Source organism: Saccoglossus kowalevskii, chromosome 13 (genome assembly GCF_978046115.1).
Source record: "Saccoglossus kowalevskii chromosome 13, keSacKowa6.1, whole genome shotgun sequence".
Classification (NCBI taxonomy): Eukaryota; Metazoa; Hemichordata; class Enteropneusta; family Harrimaniidae; genus Saccoglossus; species Saccoglossus kowalevskii.
This window is the reverse complement of record NC_140653.1, coordinates 23,201,026-23,224,445: the sequence shown is the minus strand read 5'-3', so window position 1 is coordinate 23,224,445 and position 23,420 is coordinate 23,201,026. Positions and strand designations below refer to the sequence as shown.

Below are 23,420 nucleotides of genomic sequence, written 5' to 3'. Positions count from 1 at the left end.
ACAGTGTTTATATTACAGTTGTTTAATTACACTATAGGGCACCACATTATACAGCAAAGTATGACAGTGTTTATATTACAGTTGTTTAATTACATTATAGAGCACCACATTATACAGCAAAGTATGACAGTGTTTATATTACAGTTGTTTAATTACACTATAGGGCACCACATTATACAGCAAAGTATGACAGTGTTTATATTACAGTTGTTTAATTACACTATAGGGCACCACATTATACAGCAAAGTATGACAGTGTTTATATTACAGTTGTTTAATTACACTATAGGGCACCACATTATACAGCAAAGTATGACAGTGTTTATATTACAGTTGTTTAATTACACTATAGAGCACCACATTATACAGCAAAGTATGACAGTGTTCATATTACAGTTGTTTAATTACACTATAGAGCACCACATTATACAGCAAAGTATGACAGTGTTCATATTACAGTTGTTTAATTACACTATAGAGCACTACATTATATAGCAAAGTATGACAGTGTTCATATTACAGTTGTGTAATTACACTATAGAGCACTACATTATATAGCAAAGTATAACAGTGTTTATATTACAGTTGTTTAATTACACTATAGAGCACTACATTATACAGCAAATATTACAGTGTTTATATTACAGTTGTTTAATTACACTATAGAGCACCACATTATACAGTAAAGTATGACAGTGTTTATATTAAAACGTAAAATCTGTATTAGAAGCCGCATCCCTAATAGAAGTCGCACCCATTCTTTTTGAATAATTGAGAACCAAAAATTCATCATTTCTCATATGTGTAGATGCTCTAATAGAAGCCGCATTCTCTCTGTTGCATTGTACCATTTTAATAGAAGCCGCGGTTTCTAATACAGATTTTACAGTACAGTTGTTTAATCACACTATAGAGCACCACATTATATAGCAAAGTATTACAGTGTTTATATTACAGTTGTTTAATTACACTATAGAGCACTACATTATACAGCAAAGTATAACAGTGTTTATATTACAGTTGTTTAATTACACTATAGAGCACTACATTATACAGCAAAGTGTGACAGTGTTTATATTACAGTTGTTTAATTACACTATAGAGCACTACATTATACAGCAAAGTATGACAGTGTTTATATTACCGTTGTTTAATTACACTATAGAGCACTACATTATACAGCAAAGTATGACAGTGTTTATATTACAGTTGTTTAATTACACTATAGAGCACTACATTATACAGCAAAGTGTGACAGTGTTTATATTACAGTTGTTTAATTACACTATAGGGCACCACATTATACAGCAAAGTATGACAGTGTTTATATTACAGTTGTTTAATTACACTATAGAGCACTACATTATACAGCAAAGTATGACAGTGTTTATATTACAGTTGTTTAATTACACTATAGAGCACTACATTATACAGCAAAGTATAACAGTGTTTATATTACAGTTGTTTAATTACACTATAGAGCACTACATTATACAGCAAAGTATTACAGTGTTTATATTACAGTTGTTTAATTACACTATATGGCACCACATTATACAGCAAAGTATGACAGTGTTTATATTACAGTTGTTTAATTACACTATAGAGCACTACATTATACAGCAAAGTATGACAGTGTTTATATTACAGTTGTTTAATTACACTATAGAGCACTACATTATATAGCAAAGTATGACAGTGTTCATATTACAGTTGTGTAATTACACTATAGAGCACTACATTATATAGCAAAGTATAACAGTGTTTATATTACAGTTGTTTAATTACACTATAGAGCACTACATTATACAGCAAATATTACAGTGTTTATATTACAGTTGTTTAATTACACTATAGAGCACCACATTATACAGTAAAGTATGACAGTGTTTATATTAAAACGTAAAATCTGTATTAGAAGCCGCATCCCTAATAGAAGTCGCACCCATTCTTTTTGAATAATTGAGAACCAAAAATTCATCATTTCTCATATGTGTAGATGCTCTAATAGAAGCCGCATTCTCTCTGTTGCATTGTACCATTTTAATAGAAGCCGCGGTTTCTAATACAGATTTTACAGTACAGTTGTTTAATCACACTATAGAGCACCACATTATATAGCAAAGTATTACAGTGTTTATATTACAGTTGTTTAATTACACTATAGAGCACTACATTATACAGCAAAGTATAACAGTGTTTATATTACAGTTGTTTAATTACACTATAGAGCACTACATTATACAGCAAAGTGTGACAGTGTTTATATTACAGTTGTTTAATTACACTATAGAGCACTACATTATACAGCAAAGTATGACAGTGTTTATATTACCGTTGTTTAATTACACTATAGAGCACTACATTATACAGCAAAGTATGACAGTGTTTATATTACAGTTGTTTAATTACACTATAGAGCACTACATTATACAGCAAAGTGTGACAGTGTTTATATTACAGTTGTTTAATTACACTATAGGGCACCACATTATACAGCAAAGTATGACAGTGTTTATATTACAGTTGTTTAATTACACTATAGAGCACTACATTATACAGCAAAGTATGACAGTGTTTATATTACAGTTGTTTAATTACACTATAGAGCACTACATTATACAGCAAAGTATAACAGTGTTTATATTACAGTTGTTTAATTACACTATAGAGCACTACATTATACAGCAAAGTATGACAGTGTTTATATTACAGTTGTTTAATTACACTATAGGGCACCACATTATACAGCAAAGTATGACAGTGTTTATATTACAGTTGTTTAATTACATTATAGAGCACCACATTATACAGCAAAGTATGACAGTGTTTATATTACAGTTGTTTAATTACACTATAGGGCACCACATTATACAGCAAAGTATGACAGTGTTTATATTACAGTTGTTTAATTACACTATAGGGCACCACATTATACAGCAAAGTATGACAGTGTTTATATTACAGTTGTTTAATTACACTATAGGGCACCACATTATACAGCAAAGTATGACAGTGTTTATATTACAGTTGTTTAATTACACTATAGAGCACCACATTATACAGCAAAGTATGACAGTGTTCATATTACAGTTGTTTAATTACACTATAGAGCACCACATTATACAGCAAAGTATGACAGTGTTCATATTACAGTTGTTTAATTACACTATAGAGCACTACATTATATAGCAAAGTATGACAGTGTTCATATTACAGTTGTGTAATTACACTATAGAGCACTACATTATATAGCAAAGTATAACAGTGTTTATATTACAGTTGTTTAATTACACTATAGAGCACTACATTATACAGCAAATATTACAGTGTTTATATTACAGTTGTTTAATTACACTATAGAGCACCACATTATACAGTAAAGTATGACAGTGTTTATATTAAAACGTAAAATCTGTATTAGAAGCCGCATCCCTAATAGAAGTCGCACCCATTCTTTTTGAATAATTGAGAACCAAAAATTCATCATTTCTCATATGTGTAGATGCTCTAATAGAAGCCGCATTCTCTCTGTTGCATTGTACCATTTTAATAGAAGCCGCGGTTTCTAATACAGATTTTACAGTACAGTTGTTTAATCACACTATAGAGCACCACATTATATAGCAAAGTATTACAGTGTTTATATTACAGTTGTTTAATTACACTATAGAGCACTACATTATACAGCAAAGTATAACAGTGTTTATATTACAGTTGTTTAATTACACTATAGAGCACCACATAATACAGCAAAGTATAACAGTGTTTATATTACAGTTGTTTAATTACACTAGAGCACCACATTATACAGCAAAGTATGACAGTGTTTATATTACAGTTGTTTAATTACACTAGAGCACCACATAATACAGCAAAGTATAACAGTGTTTATATTACAGTTGTTTAATTACACTAGAGCACCACATTATACAGCAAAGTATGACAGTGTTTATATTACAGTTGTTTAATTACACTATAGAGCACCACATAATACAGCAAAGTATAACAGTGTTTATATTACAGTTGTTTAATTACACTGTAGAGCACCTCATTATACAGCAAAGTATGACAGTGTTTATATTACAGTTATTTAATTACACTATAGGGCACCACATTATACAGCAAAGTATGACAGTGTTTATATTACAGTTGTTTAATTACACTATAGAGCACCTCATTATACAGCAAAGTATGACAGTGTTTATATTACAGTTGTTTAATTACACTATAGAGCACCACATAATACAGCAAAGTATAACAGTGTTTATATTACAGTTGTTTAATTACACTATAGAGCACCTCATTATACAGCAAAGTATGACAGTGTTTATATTACAGTTGTTTAATTACACTATAGAGCACCACATTATACAGCAATGTATGACAGTGTTTATATTACAGTTGTTTAATTACACGATAGAGCACCACATTATATAGCAAAGTATGACAGTGTTTATATTACAGTTGTTTAATTACACTATATGGCACCACATTATACAGCAAAGTATGTCAGTGTTTATATTACAGTTGTTTAATTACACTATAGAGCACCACATTATACAGCAAAGTATGTCAGTGTTTATATTACAGTTGTTTAATTACACTATAGAGCACGATGATGGTCTTTTTTATAAATTGTTAAAAAATGGTGTAACCGGTGATATGTACAAAATTAACAGATAAAACGAAAATAATGATATTCAATAAGTGTAACAGACTCCTTAACAAGAAAATATCCTTTTATGAAGGAAAAGAAAACAATATATTAAAATATTTCAATTATCTTGGCTTAATTATGAGTCCAAATGGTAAATTTAAAGATGGTATGAAAATCCTAAAAAGAAGAGGAATAAAAGCTTTATTCTCATTAAAGCCAAAAATTGGATCTGCATGGTAATCTCAACATGTCCATACTACTATCACTGTTTGATAAACTTATCACACCAGTTATTGTGTATGCGAGTGACATTTGGGGAGAAGAAAGTTTACATACTATTGGTACATCCTTGGTATTTGAAAAATACACCAATCATGGCAATATATAGTGAATTGGGAAAATTACCTCTTGACTCTTTTATTAAGAAACAAGTGATAAAACATGCCAATCGTATTGCAAATTCCACAAATACTCTACTTTGAGAAGCATACTATTTCAATAAAATTATTAAAAGTAAATGGTTTAAAAAACTTGATTCAATATTAAAATATATAAACCATTCTTATCCTTTAAATGAAACAAATATTATCTCATTATCAAAATAAAAAACAATTTATGAGAAATTGAAAGAAGAGTTACAACTGAGTGGAAAAATGAAATAAAGAAAAAATCAAATTCTAAAAATAAAACATAAAACAAGAAAACTACTTAAAGAATATGAAAAGCTGTGAACTTTGCAAATCCTTAACAAAATTTAGACTTTGCAACTACTGTCTGAAAATTGAAACAGGCCGGCATACAGGATTGGATTGGATTGGAGTCTGCAATATGTCAACTGATATGTGCGATAATGACCATGTTGAAGATGAACAACATTTTGTCTTAAATTTTTCTGTACTTTTCTTGAAATTAATGCAAGAATGTTGGTATGTCACATTTCCACATCAGTTGATAACCCTCCTTCTTACAAGAGGTGTTTTCGAATCTACCCAATCTAATGGATTAGTCTACATTAAACATTAATGGTGAGCACTCCTGGTTATGATATGGGTATCCATTATTATGTTTTCAAATTATGAATGAAAAATCATTCTCGAATTTGTTTCCATGGCAACTATGTGTAAATCTAAACCTGCTCAATCAATTGGTCCTTAGCAGTAAGAAACTCTTCCTGAGAATGAGAATAAGTGTTTGAGTTATAATTTTAAAAACATTCCCAAAAATGATGTTACCATGGCAACCAGATCTCTCTCTCAACACTCAGTTAAACCATAGATCTTAGAAAACAGGGACATGCTACTGTGGGTATCCCTTTCAACCACCCTTAGTTATAATCCTCTACCAAATTAACACCTTAGATAAACTGACAATAAAGCTATGTCAACACCACTGTTACATCCTCGCCTGTTCCATATAAGCCAAACATGGCTGCCAGGGAGTAGCTACACATAATGAGCCAACTTTGTGGTTAAAATATAATCATAAAAATTACATTTGATTAAAACTGAATAGCCAAGTCCATTCTATTGATACTAGTGAAAATAAAAACAGTTTTTATTCCACTATGAAAACAGGAAAGGGAAACAAAAATGGACAGTTTTCTCTACAAGAAAACAAAACTGCCCAAACGTGAACAATGACATGTCAACATTTGTGTAATTATAACAAATGGATTTTTCATCATAGTTATAACCGATATAGCATAGTGCACCCGTTATACACTGACAAATGTGAATATTGGCACAGCATAACATATAAAAAAAGCGTAGAAAGGTAACAACTAAAACTGTACACGTCCCTGTTTTTCTAAGGTCTATGGTTAAACAAACGTATGCAGCCAGAAAACATAATCCCTTTGGCAGAGGTAATTATGTTACATCCCTTAATTCTTCAACTTACTGACACATGAACCTTTGTAGTTTGCCATCAACCACTGAGCAAGGTCATTTCGGTCACATTTATCGAGTTGCTTTTGAAGATCTGCAACTTTCTGTCCCGGTGTCATATCAGCATTGTTTCGGTTCCAGAAGAGAAGTATTTGAAAAATTTGTTCCTCAGTATCGTTAGGATTATCCAGGATTATTTTTGCCATCTTTTCCTGTGTTATCATCAGAAAGCATGCAAGTTTCTTGAATTCCATTCCGATTTGAGCAGCCAACTTCCTTAAAGCTGGTTCTGAAAGGCATTCTATGTATAGAAGAAAAGACAAGAGCTTGTGGTTATTGATTGAAACAATCCAGATTCAAGGTTGTGATGATGAATGTGGTTGCAAGTCATCTCTGTCATGATATGTTGTTGCATGGTATCAAAATCATGTACAACAACTCGTGGTTTAATTGGTGTTGTATAACCTTCCCTGTCATACACCAGAACAGCTATGACAGGTAAATATAGTTATATCAAATGTCCGCACATGTAACACTATACTATAACTTCCAGTCATTGATGTCATTCAAAATTCTTACATGCATCATGGGAACATGGTGCGTTTCGTGTCCCGTAATGACTAATCAGCCGTGTTTCTGTCATGCTGGACCAATTAAATATATACTTTCTATATATATATTATGACGATAATCGTATATGAGGTATGAACAGAGAGACGTAACATTATAGATGAAACTATCTGGCATGGCGTGTAAACATACCTTCAACTATTCTGTCACCTTTGCTCATATTTGCTCTCCTTTTCACCTACAACCAGATTGAAATGTAATTACATTTAACATGTAGTTTATAAAAATATTCCCTAAATATACATATATTGTGGTGAAATTTGGTAGCAGGCAAAAATAACTATATACTTACAATGCATTACAGTTTATAGAACTTTGAAAAAAACTCAACGTGGTTTATTGACTTAATTATTACCGAAAGTGCAAACTATCTGAAAATGTATTCAATCCTGTCATTGATCTGATTTGCACAATTATTTCGAGATAACAATATAATAATAATATAACAAAATCCAAATTATTACGAAAGTGACACAAACGTATAACAGCCATGTATATATATATAGAGGATGGTGCAGTTAAAATACAAGAACATTTGAATTACCTCTTCTTTACGTAGCTCAGTTTCTAATTTATCCTCGTCATCAGATACAGGCGTTCGGACACAACTGTAATCAACTTGTCTGAAACAGGACAAAAACGGTTGATGAAAAATATAAATCTCGAAGGAAAACTAAAGAAATTTTTCAAAACTTTTGAAGCTGTATGGCCACAATTATGTACATAATCAATCCATACAATCAGCCAAATTTCAAACACCTGACATCAGTTCTTGGATGGTTTCCAGGAGGTATCTCTAAATTTAGACTGTGTTGTTTTTGTCCCTTTTTTATTTTTGGAAGCTGTAAATTTACTTCTGGATTCTGATATTGAGTATTTGTACATGAGTAATTACGGATGATACTAAAATCTTCGAAAGAAAATCTTCATGTTTCAGTTTATTTCTAACTATTACATACCTAAACAGGCTACACTGGTCAACCTTGAAATTAACTGGTTCTAACGAGTATGCATCTTCTTCACTAAGGGATGCTATCACTTTCCACATCGAGTTGTCCACCTTTTCCATTAGATGTAAAGTAGTTGCTTCTCCCTTGTTGAATTCTTTGGTTATGGGCGGCCTTGGTAATTTTAAATTGAATTTCAATTGTTTTTTTGGTCGTGGAGAAAATGTCATACGTAAGAAGATGGACATTGCTTTTTGCAGAAGCTCAGGTGTGTTGTTGGTATCAGGAAATATTGTCTGGTACAAAAAGAAAACATTTTATGTCAGTCTCTACTGTGGTGCACCCAGTTGCCCAAATGCGTCAGTGTGATGTCATCAGTCGCCACTGAGAGCGTCACAGTGATGTCATCAGTCTCTACTGAGTGCGTCACAGTGCTGTCACCAGTCTCTACTGAGTGCGTCACAGTGATGTCACCAGTCGTTACTGAGTGCGTCACAGTGATGTCACCAGTTTCTACTGAATGCGTCACAGTGATGTCACCAGTCAATACTGAGTGTGTCACAGTGATGTCATCAGATGCTACTGAGTGCGTCGCCAGTTTCATGTGAGTGCGTCACCATGATATCACCAGTCACCAGAATGTGTCACCAAGATGTCTATATTGTGTGTAATGTTATCAGTTTATACTGAGTGCATCACCATAATGTCATTAGTCTTCACTTTGTGGGGCACAGTAATATCACCAATTGCCACTGAGTGCATCACCGTGATGTCATCAGAGTTTACTTAGTACGTCACTGTGATGACATAAGTATTTACTGAGTGCGTCACCATGTCACAGACTCATGATGAGTGCGGCGAGAAAAAGTATTGACCCTCCTAAATTGCCTGGATTTGAAAATAATGACCAATTGAATTATATGTTTTGTATCATGTGATTTCACATGCAAAAAACAACGTATGTGTACACTGAATATTTAGTCAATAATTGGTGAGTATATCTACCTATGTGTGGCCACTTGGCCGGTGCCTGGCGATTTACCTTTGACATTAAAGTACTGATATTGTTTTGTATTGGTCGAGCATAGTGAAAACAAATGTATGTATCTTGAGGAATGTGATGTTTGGTGTAGACTCCTCTATAGAAAATTGAGGCCATTTTTGCATAGGTTTGAAATTTCATATATACTTACAGATGCATGAACTTTTGTTCTCTCAGACAATGTGTCTACTGGAAAGCTGACTTTAATTGTACCTATTCCTGGTAGATTAATAATTCCTCCTTCTTCATCAACTGTCAATGATGCTTCCCTGTTTCTGTGAACCACTGCATACACAGACATCGGGTTTATCTGCCCAAGACGAATTTCTGCAAACATTTTGCCCTGTGTGAATAATAAATAAAGTCACTACAAGCAAGGAATACATTCAATTAAACGTGCAGCAAACAATGTAAATAAAGACAGGCATGGTTGTTTGATTGAAATAAAGAGTTTAAACAACCTTACATGGGATGGATAACTGATGCATATTTCATGTTTTTTCTCCACCATTATTTCTGAAACAATTTTTGAATTTATGCTACTACAACAAAAGTGACAGGAGTATACAAGTGGTGTAAAATGCGATAGAGATTTCACGCGAGGTCTTCACAAAATCAGATGATAACAATACATTTCTAAGAATACTAATGCAAATTAGTAATTCTGTGGCAGAAGTGGTTAGTGTTCATCTACCCAATCAAACCTGTGATGCTACTGATTAAAACCCATTTGATTGATGCACTCACGTAGCTTATACCATCTCACTCTATTTCAAAGTTATATATCTGTCATGAATTTGTTTTCGCGTATCTGTTGGTCGACTTGATTAACTGATTATTAGCGAATTGCTGTGTTATGTCTGTCATCGTGTAGGCCTATTTGAAGTTTTGGACGGAACTTGGCTCAGTGATTTGGAACTAATTACCAGATAACCACCGCTTTTTAGACTACCCATTCTGACAGTTTATATTCATAGTTATTAATGTAGTGAATGATTAATCAAAAGATATGACGTATTCAGTACTTAGTGTGATTGGCTTTATGATTGAAGGTTACGCCCTAGAGTCTTTTTACTGCTTTGTAATTGGTTAGAGTTGTGAAAATGAATAAAGAGAGTTTGAGTTGGTCTTGAAGAGCACAGCACGATAGACGCAGTAGAGAGAGAGTGCAGACGCAGTCGAGAGTCCAGTCCAGGGGCGAGCCTTGAGGCAGTCCAGTCTTGGGCGAGTTTTGGTTCAGCCTTGTGAGAGTCTTGGGGACTTTTCCCCAGGGCGCTGTGTCTTATAGAGTGCTCCAAAAGATCGACTAAGACGAGAGCTGAAACGTATTTCGTTGTGTGTGCCTTATTTGACTGTAAAGTTAAAGTGACTTTCCCGATCCCGTACCTCAAGGGGACGAGATAGAGAGACGAGACGAGTTTCCCCCCTGGCAAGTGTGGATAACCCCGAGAGAAAGAGAATTTTACCCCTGATATATCTTATAAATTCTTGTTGGTACAAATGTATGTGAACATATATATATATTTAAAACACTAACCTGTATAAACGTTTGCTAATTGTAATTTTAAGAACCACAATGAATTGTAATTACAATGAATTGAACTTACGGGAAGAATATCATACTGCCTTGATGAAGAACAAATTGGTAAAATACTCCATCTTTTTGTTAACTCGTTGAACTCCTTTACTATAATTTCGCCAAGGTCATTGTTCCAATTACAAACATATCTGATACCAAGTAAACCAAATAAAGTTAATTGTTCCACACTAGAACCACTAGAACATCTTATTCCCACCAGTTTACTGACCAAGCGTTCATTTTCTGTATGTAGTGTGTGATATAGCTCATCCCTTTTTGGTTCATGATCTTCTATACAGTTCTGAAACCTCTCTGCATCTTTGCCAGGAATTCGCAGTACACAGCGTGGGTATTCTTTATTGGGAAGGCTGAACAATAAAAAAAAGTAATCAGAAGAATATTTAGCGTGATTGTTAAAAAGATTATAATATTTAGTGACAGCATTGAGTATTGTGGATGTCAGCCACGGTAGCATACTGCTTTATAATAAGTGACCATACATATAACTGAGACAGTATTTACACAGACCATCCAGATTCTATATATTGTAAACATGATCACAATTTTACAATAAGTATACCAAAGTTGAAATAATAACACAGAATAGGATATCCAAACTCACCGAATAATATTTCATTATTATTTCTGCCAAAAATGTTTTTTTTTTAGTCCTAAAGACTAGTCATTCTCTACAACACACTTTTTCAATACTAGTAGTTTGGACAAGATATGCATGTGTACGTTAAGGCCTGGCATACCGAATATGCTGGATTCTATTATATAACAATAACTTACCAAATGTATTGCCATTTCCTGCAATCTACATCATACATTTTATTCTTTGCTTCTTCGCACTGCCTCACCAACTGGATTGCCTCACTGTTTGCTTGTTTCATAGATTGTATTACCGTATTCGCTACAATCTGCTTCATGCCACATTTAATTGACTTTATGCCATTAAGTTGTATCGATGCTTTCTTTACAACACATAAAGCTGCTTCTGCAGATTCTTCTAGTTCTTTGCTTTTCCAATCACCACTTGATTTTAGAATACTGCTTGCCTCAGTGTCGATACTGTCAGATATTCTCAATAGTTCTGATTTAATTTCTGAAAAGTTCAATGATATCTCATTAAATATAGCTCTGTTGGGATCGGCGATGACAGTCTTCTCCAGATAGGTATCAATGTCTCCTGCTTGTGCCTTCAGTGTTTCTGCATGTTCCTGGCAATTTCGTGTAAGTTGTGATAAGTTATCACAATGTGCCACAGTTTTTTTATTTTGTTCAAATGTTTTTTGAGCCAATCGTATGGATTTCACTAATACTTCATCAGATGAATTCAGTACGCTGATACATTGCTCGACACGTTCGGATTTACTTTGCAAAGTCTCTACCATTGGTGTTATGTCTTGGTGGTGTCTGCGTGTTTCCTGTGTTGCTAAATCAACATCGTTCATAATAGCTTTGGCCATCTCAAGAATTTCAACGTTAGAATTATGTGACGCATTTGCACTGCTCAAGGCGTGCTGGACATTTGATCTATCACATTCCAATGTTGCCTGTCCTAATTTAGTAAGACTGTTTTTCAATCCCCCCAAGTTCTGTACCATAGTGTTCAATGCGAGATTAGTATTGTCGACCGATACACTGAGATCCCGAGATTTTTTTCTCAAGACTATCTTTTGGCAATGTGCTTCATCATGTTCGAGTAAATGATTTACTTGCTTTATCTTTGCAGATAGTTCCTCTGAAAGTGTTTGTATCTTCTTCACATTTTTTCCTAATTTTACGGAAGATGTAGTAACTGTGGTCCTCAATGGTGCAATATGCTCCTGTTCATACATGCTGTACTTTTTAATTTGATCATTTGCCAATTGTTGGCCATCTTTCGCTTCTGTTAATCCTAAGTTTACATTTGCAATAAGAGCTTTCGCTTCTGCAACAAGTGATGTAGTCGTTTCATATAGTCTATCGGTTTTGTTTACAGCTGCACCAACATTAGATGATATGTCATTAGTTATATTTGTCATAGCATCTGCTGATATCTTAACATTTGCTGCAACTGCAAATGCTGATTGGATCAATTCAGCGAGTTTCTTTGAACTTTCATGTAACTTTTCAAGCGGTGATTGCTTCTCACTCGGCTTATATAACATGAAGCGATGTTTCCGGACCACTTTTTTCTTAGCCTTATCTGCAAATGAAATATACTAGAGTTTTATAACATAAACCAGAAACCATGGTTTCATGGTCGACTTGATAATATTGTTTTTTACTAATAGTTGCCTAATAATAAATAATGTATTAACAATACTCGGTACAATATATACATTGTGGAAACTATTTTACTGAAATATTGTAATGTATCATCAATACTTCTATTCTGTTGAAAATTATTTTCTAGTGAAGTAATACTAGTACTTTGTAGGTCATCACAACTATACAACTCACCATCAACGTTTTCTTCTCTCTCTAGTCTCACTGCGGTACTATCAATAGCTTCACTCATTTCCTCTGCCAAGTGTTCAAGTGCCCCTGCCATTACACTACATATTGCCCGGGTAGTCTGGATGAGAGGCATTGAATTATTCACGATGGCCTGTAATTTATTGAGGGCTTCTGAAGCATCAGTGTCATTTTTAATATCTCGAAAACGATCCACCAGTCTGTTTATCTCAATTCGACATCTGATGTTGTTTGGTTGATCCAGGTTTTCATAATATTCACACACTTCTGCCATTTTCACTGAGCTGAAGTGAAATGAAAAATAAATAAAAATTACAGTACGACGACATGAGTAATCTTTAAATGACGGGTAAATTTTCATAGGTATGTATGATATGATGATATGCCAGTTACCAACTTTCGCGCACAGTTTCTGCTCCATCATCACTCATTATATGTTGAAGATGCTCGACCCTTTGCTTCATCGGTGCTATTTTTTTTTTAAATTGACGATCCATATTTGTTGACCACGTCTGTCAATCAATATTAGCAAATGGGCAACACCTTATTCACTCTCACCGTAAGAGTAGCAGACTATCCTAGAATGTGTGCCACGTGACCGAGGCGGCAACTTAAAACACTGATTTGTGACATTCTCAATTTATAACGTGTATTTCAGTCTATACCTACACAAAGCACAATTGTGCATGACAGGTAATTGATGTTTAAATACTAAACTTATAACATGCAATACGAGACACACTCTACTCACCTGAAAGTTAGACAGAACTGACTTATAAAACTAAACTTATAACATGCAATACGAGACACACTCTACTCACCTGAAAGTTAGACAGAACTGACTTATAAAACTAAACTTATAACATGCAATACGAGACACACTCTACTCACCTGAAAGTTAGACAGATATCACGGGGGAATTCTTCTCTTCTGGCCTTGGGGTTGGGGTTCTCCAACACATGTCAGGGAGGAATATCGTCTGGTCTCTATATCTCGTCTGCTTGAGGTACGGGACCGGGAAAGTCACTTAATCTCTACAGTCAAATAGACACACACAACGAAATATGTATCAACTCTCGTCTTTGGTCAGTCGAGTACTCTATAGACACAGTGCCCTGGGGAAAAGTTCCCAAGACTATCTCAAGGCTGACCCAAGACTGTGTCTCTCGTGGTGTCTCGCCAAGACCAACTAAAACTCCTTTATTCACTTTCAAAACCTTAACCAATTACAAAGAAGTTTAAAGTCTATAAGGCGCGGACCGTCAATCATACGGCCAATCACACTAAGTACTGGACACGTCATATCTACTGATCAATCGTTCACTATATTACTAACTGCGAATACCAACTGTCAGAAATAGTAGTCCGGATAGTGACGGTTACATCGTAATTAGTTCCAAATCACTGAGTCAAGTTCCGTCCAGGACCTCGCATGAGCCTAAATGATGACAGATATAACACAGACATTCACTAATAATCAGCTAAATAGGTCGACCAACAGATACGCGAAAACAAATTCATGACACAGAACTGACTTATAAAACTAAACTTATAACATGCAATACGAGACACACTCTACTCACTTGGAAGTTAGACAGCACTGATTTATAAAACTAAACTTATAGCATGCAATACGAGACACACTCTACTCACCTGAAAGTTAGACAGCACTGATTTATAAAACTAAATTTATAACATGCAATACGAGACACACTCTACTCACTTGAAAGTTAGACAGCACTGATTTATAAAACTAAACTTATAACATGCAATACGAGACACACTCTACTCACTTGAAAGTTAGACAGAACTGATTTATAAAACTAAATTTATAACATACAATACGAGACACACTCTACTCACCTGAAAGTCAGACAGAATTGATGTTTAAACTTTCGTTGAAACGTTAACAGCAGCCCAAAGGCACCGATTGTTATAGTATCTATACAAACAATAGCAACATTGTTGGCAACGAACACAGAAGTACGCGGAACAAAAAGGGAATTCCCCTACACAGTCCGCTTTTACTATTCATTATACTATATATGAATATTCACCGAGTAACGAAATTTTATTAGGTAATTATAAACCTCATTATTAATTTGTCAATTGTCAACCAATTTAATTCAAGGGTTAACTTTGTATTAGCTTTGTGTTGTCAAGCGGGCGACTTCTTACTCTCAGTGCCATATCGTTTCTGACACAAAAACGAAAAATATTGCCAGCTATATGGATGACTGATTTGCTTCCAGTTAAACGGCACACTCTCGTAAAAATGGTTTGATCCATCCCGATGTAATGACGCGATGATTTTGAGACGTGCATAGCATGATACTGAAGGGTACTTTAAAAACACGTTTAGGGGGATTTACATGTTTTATTTTACAATCCAAACATGTTTATCTCTTACTATATGTTCATCAGCATTTCGAGGATATCGTGGCAACTTCAGGTACACCCATTTCGCTGTACCACTTTTTCAGAAATCATAGTAGCATGCCTGCTATGTATGTCCATGTGTAAACACTAAACATCATATCCACAGTCCGTGTAAACACTAAACATCATATCCACAGTCCGTGTAAACATTAAACATCATATCCACAGTCAGTGTAAACACTAAACATCATATCCACAGTCCGTGTAAATACTAAACATCATATCCACAGTCCGTGTAAATACTAAACATCGTATCCACAGTCCATGTAAACACTAAACATCATATCCACAGTCCGTTTAAACACTAAACATATCCACAGTCTGTGTAAACACTAAACATATCCACAGTCAGTGTAAATACTAAACATCATATCCACAGTCCGTTTAAACACTAAACATATCCACAGTCAGTGTAAATACTAAACATCATATTTACAGTCCGTTTAAAAACTAAACATCATATCCATAGTCCGTGTAAATACTAAACATCATATCCACAGTCAGTGTAAACACTAAACATCATATCCACAGTCCGTGTAAATACTAAACATCATATCCACAGTCAGTGTAAACATTAAACATCATATCTACAGTCTGTGTAAATACTAAACATCATATCCACAGTCCGTGTAAATACTAAACATCATATCCACAGTCCGTGTAAATACTAAACATCATATCCACAGTCCGTGTAAACACTACACATCATATCCACAGTCCGTGTAAATACTAAACATCATATCCACAGTCCGTGTAAATACTAAACATCATATCTACAGTCTGTGTAAATACTAAACATCATATCCACAGTCCGTTTAAACACTAAACATATCCACACTCTGTGTAAACACTAAACATCATATCCACAGTCCGTGTAAATACTAAACATCATATCCACAGTCCGTGTAAACACTAAACATATCCACGGTCTGTGTAACACTAAACATATCCACAGTCCGTGTAAACACTAAACATATCCACGGTCTGTGTACACACTAAAGATATCCACGGTCTGTGTAAACACTAAACATCATATCCACAGTCAGTGTAAATACTAAACATCATATCCACAGTCCGTGTAAATACTAAACATCATATCCACAGTCTGTGTAAACACTAAACATCATATCCACAGTCTGTGTAAACACTAAACATCATATCCACAGTCCGTTTAAACACTAAACATATCCACAGTCTGTGTAAACACTAAACATCATATCCACAGTCTGTGTAAACACTAAACATCATATCCACAGTCCGTTAAACACTAAACATATCCACGGTCTGTGTAAACACTAAACATATCCACAGTCTGTGTAAACACTAAACATATCCACAGTCCGTGTAAACATTAAACATATCCACGGTCTGTGTAAACACTAAACATATCCACGGTCTGTGTAAACACTAAACATCATATCCACAGTCAGTGTAAACACTAAACATCATATCCACAGTCTGTGTAAACACTAAACATCATATCCACAGTCCGTTTAAACACTAAACATTATATCCACAGTCCGTGTAAACACTAAACATCATATCCACAGTCCGTGTAAACACTAAACATCATATCCACAGTCAGTGTAAACACTAAACATCATATCCACAGTCCGTGTAAATACTAAACATCATATCCACAGTCCGTGTAAATACTAAACATCATATCCACAGTCCGTGTAAATACTAAACATCATATCCACAGTCCGTGTAAACACTACACATCATATCCACAGTCCGTGTAAATACTAAACATCATATCCACAGTCCGTGTAAATACTAAACATCATATCTACAGTCTGTGTAAATACTAAACATCATATCCACAGTCCGTTTAAACACTAAACATATCCACAGTCTGTGTAAACACTAAACATCATATCCACAGTCCGTGTAAATACTAAACATCATATCCACAGTCCGTGTAAACACTAAACATATCCACGGTCTGTGTAACACTAAACATATCCACAGTCCGTGTAAACACTAAACATATCCACGGTCTGTGTACACACTAAAGATATCCACGGTCTGTGTAAACACTAAACATCATATCCACAGTCAGTGTAAATACTAAACATCATATCCACAGTCCGTGTAAATACTAAACATCATATCCACAGTCTGTGTAAACACTAAACATCATATCCACAGTCTGTGTAAACACTAAACATCATATCCACAGTCCGTTTAAACACTAAACATATCCACAGTCTGTGTAAACACTAAACATCATATCCACAGTCTGTGTAAACACTAAACATCATATCCACAGTCCGTTAAACACTAAACATATCCACGGTCTGTGTAAACACTAAACATATCCACAGTCTGTGTAAACACTAAACATATCCACAGTCCGTGTAAACATTAAACATATCCACGGTCTGTGTAAACACTAAACATATCCACGGTCTGTGTAAACACTAAACATCATATCCACAGTCAGTGTAAACACTAAACATCATATCCACAGTCTGTGTAAACACTAAACATCATATCCACAGTCCGTTTAAACACTAAACATTATATCCACAGTCCGTGTAAACACTAAACATCATATCCACAGTCCGTGTAAACACTAAACATCATATCCACAGTCAGTGTAAACACTAAACATCATATCCACAGTCCGTGTAAATACTAAACATCATATCCACAGTCCGTGTAAATACTAAACATCATATCCACAGTCCGTGTAAATATTAAACATCATATTCACAGTCCGTGTAAATACTAAACATCATATCCACAGTCCATGTAAACACTAAACATCATATTCACAGTCCGTGTAAATACTAAACATCATATTCACAGTCTGTGTAAATACTAAACATCATATCCACAGTCAGTGTAAATACTAAACATCATATTCACAGTCCGTGTAAATACTAAACATCATATCCGCAGTCAGTGTAAATACTAAACATCATATTCACAGTCCATGTAAACACTAAACATCATATCCACAGTCAGTGTAAATACTAAACATCGTATCCACAGTCCATGTAAACACTAAACATCATATCCACAGTCAGTGTAAATACTGAACATCATATCCACAGTCTGTGTAAACACTAAACATCATATCCACCCATTTCGCTGTACCACTTTTTCAGAAATCATAGTAGCATGCCTGCTATGTATGTCCACGTGTAAACACTAAACATCATATCCACAGTCCGTGTAAACACTAAACATCATATCCACAGTCCGTGTAAACACTAAACATCATATCCACAGTCTGTGTAAACACTAAACATCATATCCACAGTCCGTTTAAACACTAAACATTATATCCACAGTCCGTGTAAACACTAAACATCATATCCACAGTCCGTGTAAACACTAAACATCATATCCACAGTCAGTGTAAACACTAAACATCATATCCACAGTCAGTGTAAACACTAAACATCATATCCACAGTCTGTGTAAACACTAAACATCATATCCACAGTCCGTTTAAACACTAAACACATCCACGGTCTGTGTAAACACTAAACATCATATCCACAGTCCGTGTAAATATTAAACATCATATCCACAGTCCGTTTAAACACTAAACATATCCACAGTCTGTGTAAACACTAAACATCATATCCACAGTCTGTGTAAACACTAAACATCATATCCACAGTCCGTTTAAACACTAAACATATCCACAGTCTGTGTAAACACTAAACATATCCACAGTCAGTGTAAATACTAAACATCATATCCACAGTCCGTTTAAACACTAAACATATCCACAGTCAGTGTAAATACTAAACATCATATTTACAGTCCGTTTAAAAACTTTAAACTGTATTCTTTACGAATGAGTAGCCAATGCAAATCATAAAGTGTAGATGTAATGTGGTCAGATTTACAATTGACGAGTCTGGCTGCTGTATTTTGTACAGATAGGAGTTTGTCTAGCTAAAACTGAGGGCATCCATAAAGTATAATATTACAGTAGTCTAATCTCGATTTCACAAATGCATTGACTAATTTCATCGTAGCCGCTTTATCCAATCCAATCAGATGTTAAACATTTGGGAATAGGTTCGTTAAAAATAATGATAATAATGCGAAAATGAAAGTTAAGGAATTGTTTGGCCAGAGTATCAGAATATGAAAAAATGAAAAACTAGTTGATCGAATTGCATCCAATGTATGTATTCCTATGTCAAGGGGATTTCTAAGCTCCACTTTTATTGATACTGCTCGCATTCTCCGTGTTTTCAAATTGTCACTGTCACAACCCTCATAATCACTACTGCATGTAAATCCAATGTAGTTTGGCAACATAAATGACGACTATATTATTATAATTACTCCCCACTGGTATCTTCATTTATCCCTTTATAAGTTTATTTAAATTTCCTTCAATGTATCAAGTACAGAATTGGCAAATATAGCTGTGCCACATATATATTTACAGTTCTTTTGATTTCATAAAGACTGTGTGTACTGAATGCTAATCTCGCTGTATGTGGTATTATTGGAGGGGCGTCGCGATTCACGGTATTTTTTTCAACATCTTCCGTGTACAATGGCTAAAATTCTTACTGAGCTGGAACTCGCAAAACATTAAGTGGCGAACGTCGTTGCTTGCCGTGGCGACAAAATAAGGAGCATATCTGTGCTAGATACTTAATTATCCAGATTTCGTGTATCTTGTTCAAATATTGTATATTCAGACTTCGATCTCAGTCGCACTAAATACCATCCCAACAGTGTCTGCTATACGATACGTTGCTTATGGCAACTCATGACCTTGGGCTCTTGCAACAGTGTAACACTTCGTCTCATAAAACTCAGCTGTCATATAGATAATATGGTCTAAAAAGTCATAATGTACATGTAAATTATTTTACGACCGACTTATTTTTGTACGATTTCTAGGCTAAACCTCGGCTCTGGTTGAGATTTTTTTAACAGCCTGAGGGCTGCAATGCATTATGGGATGCAAGTCAAATTTTGATACAATAGCACAGTACAACATGAATAACTGATAATGTCTAGGTATTCAGAATATTATTATTGTTCAAGCGTTTGAATGAGTCAATGGTTTAGTCAGTAGGACATCTCTAATATCAGTAGGTCCATGATATCATTAGGTTGTCGTGATGTTGGCGCTAGATTCTGCACTTAAAACCTCTGCAATAAGTCACGTTCTCTAACAACGAAGCGGTGTCGTAGCAATGTCGTATGAACAAATAGACAATGTTTTCTTGATTATAGCAAATTACTAAAGAAAACAGTCATTTTTAGTGACATTGTCGGCACGTGAATGGCGTTCATTGCACCAGTTTGCATGAAAAACACGCTGGTACTAGAGGGCGCAAGGTTGTATTGTGAACTGTGATACGAATGCATATAGATAAAGAAATCGATATCACTCGTCAGATTATTAATCGAGTTCGACACCTTTAATTGTTCACGTAATTGGAGTAATAAAAACGTGTTTCCACCCACCACCCGCTTTTTTCTGCATATTCTAGATACGATAACATATAACTGCTAAGATACTTGGTTGATCAAATTGGAATTGAATTCAAAAATGGTCAGTTACTTGGACATCAGTAAAACGATTGTGATCGGCAACAGTGGTAGCACAGAAGATCAGATTTTCAAGATTTTAAAATCGTTGGCAAATTGTAAGCATGGAAATGACGCGGAGATGATAAAGTTGCCGAATTAAAAGTATCATTAATTAAATCTGGCAGGAGGAATCTCGCAGAATGGGTTTCCGGATCCGTTTTTAAGTAACCCAGACCTGAATTGAATCTAAAACATCCGACTGATTAGTAATATACTAGTATGTCTTATGTTCATGCGTAAGTAATGTTACGTGTACAGTTTTGAAATTTTACTACAAATCAAACTTAATTATGAAATTGTTTGGTTAATGTATATAAGATATAAATTATTACAGTGAAAAACACAAAGTAATCGAAAATAGGTCATTAGTGTGGAAGATTGATGAGTTGAATTAGTCGCCTTTTCTCACAAATATTACTGATGTTATTGGTATTCATATCGGATATATTTAGTTATATTTTGCTTGAACATTAAAATAAATAAATGAAATGTATTGTGTCTACAATAAATATTGTTTTGAGAATTGCGTCCTCTTATGAAGCAGATTAAATAAAGTGCTAAAAATAAATTTGTTTCTCGCAAGAAAACATAAAACTGTTTCTCGCAAGAAATAATAATAATAATAATAATAATAATATTAACTTTATTTAATTAAGCGCAACAATTCCAACATATGAAGATCAAAGGCGCTGAAACAATAAACAATCAGTCAAATATTAAAAGCACATTTAAATAAGTGCGTTTTCAGTCTGGATATAAAAATGTCTACTGGAGGACTAGAACGAGCAGACACAGGTAATTCATTAAAAAGTTTAAGACCTAAAGTTTCAAAAGCACGGTCTTTGTATAACACCTTGGACTTTTTACTACTCATTTGACGAGTTTTAATAAGAAACTTCTATTCAGATCTTAAACTACGACTCGGTACATAAAATTCGATTAATTCACATAGATAATTTGGGGCAAAACCATACAAAGATTTACACACTAGTAAAAGTAATTTGAAATTGATTCTTTGTACAACTGGTAACCAATGAAGTTTAATAAAAATGTAATGTGGTCATATTTTCGAGCACGAGTGACAAGGCGTGCTGCTGCATTTTGTACATGAATAAGAGGTTTTATCTTAGTTACAGGGAGACCAGACAATAATGTATTACAGCTGTCTAAGCGAGGAGATATGAAAGCATGTACCAACTTTTCAGTATCAGATTGGGATAATGATTTACGAATACGATTAATATTTCTTAGATGGGAATATCCAGATCTACAAATAGTAGAAATATAACATATTTCTGTACTGACCATATATAATCACTTTCGTTGTTTTTTACGACCAAATGTGCGTCCTGTCACCAGTATAAAATACTATTCCAATTTGAAAATATGGCAAACATCATACTTGTAAATTTGTAATATGAAAACAAAATATGCAATCCAACACCATTTGTCAATAAATAATCAATGAACACAATGTGAAAGATTCACTGGAAAATTAAATGTGGAAACAATAATCATTTATTCAGAGCTGCTTGTAGATTTTTACTCACACATTCAAACCGAACAATGTTTTGTGTCGATTCTGTTGTCATTTTGTGTGCGTTGTACTTTCACTATGTAAGTACAACCTTGCAAATCAAGCTGGGGTTTCAAAAGAGTTCGTTGTATCCAAAATCGTTTTGCTGTAAATATCCCACTTCTCAAGAACTGCATCTACTCTTCCATTGCAGTGTGAGGCAAATATACGTTACCAGTTAGTGAGATGACAACATTGGGATGTGACGTCAGCCAACATCAGTCATTATATTATATAAAAAAGTACATCTTGACTCTTATTTTTAAATTACTGTATTTTGAATTTTATCTTACAAGAAATGTACTCATGGACATTCTTATTCATAATAATATAATTCATATAATTCATGCCACAACTGTTTGTGTACGCACTAATTGATAGAAAAGGCATAGAATTGCAATTGTAGAATTTCCCATCTATTGCCATTCAATGTAGACACTTTTTTATGTGTTGAATTGTTGATCAATTCTGTGTCCAATGACGCAGCTTGCAACGAAACAAATATATGTATATATAGTGCACCTATCAAGAGGTGAGAGGTCAACTAATTACTATTCATACGAGTTAATTAGTTTATCTTCCGTTACGAAGGTTGTCGTTACTTAG

At 34.3% G+C, this 23,420-nt stretch overlaps 1 protein-coding gene across 1 annotated transcript; it reads right to left on the bottom strand.

Moving 5' to 3' along the window:
- Window positions 1-6,434: 6,434 nt before the first annotated feature.
- LOC144352344 (uncharacterized) lies at window positions 6,435-13,484 on the bottom strand. The gene is made up of 8 exons (XM_085507362.1): window positions 13,196-13,484; window positions 11,540-12,938; window positions 10,773-11,112; window positions 9,317-9,508; window positions 8,136-8,419; window positions 7,721-7,799; window positions 7,309-7,354; window positions 6,435-6,847 (listed from the first exon to the last, which is right to left on the bottom strand). Exons 1-8 carry the CDS (start codon window positions 13,482-13,484, stop codon window positions 6,543-6,545), a joined length of 2,934 nt encoding a protein of 977 aa, XP_085363488.1. The 3' UTR covers window positions 6,435-6,542.
- Between the last annotated feature and the right edge of the window lie 9,936 nt (window positions 13,485-23,420).

What these genes read in the sequence shown, in the direction of transcription:
- LOC144352344 (XM_085507362.1), bottom strand. Translation starts at nt 13,484, where the DNA reads ATGGCAGAAGTGTGTGAATATTATGAAAACCTGGATCAACCAAACAAC. An exon ending in GAACAAAAGTTCATGCATCT is followed by an intron (nt 8,420 to 9,316) that starts GTAAGTATATAT and finishes TTTTTGTACCAG; the next exon opens with ACAATATTTCCTGATACCAA. An exon ending in CTGAGCTACGTAAAGAAGAG is followed by an intron (nt 7,355 to 7,720) that starts GTAATTCAAATG and finishes ATCTGGTTGTAG; the next exon opens with GTGAAAAGGAGAGCAAATAT.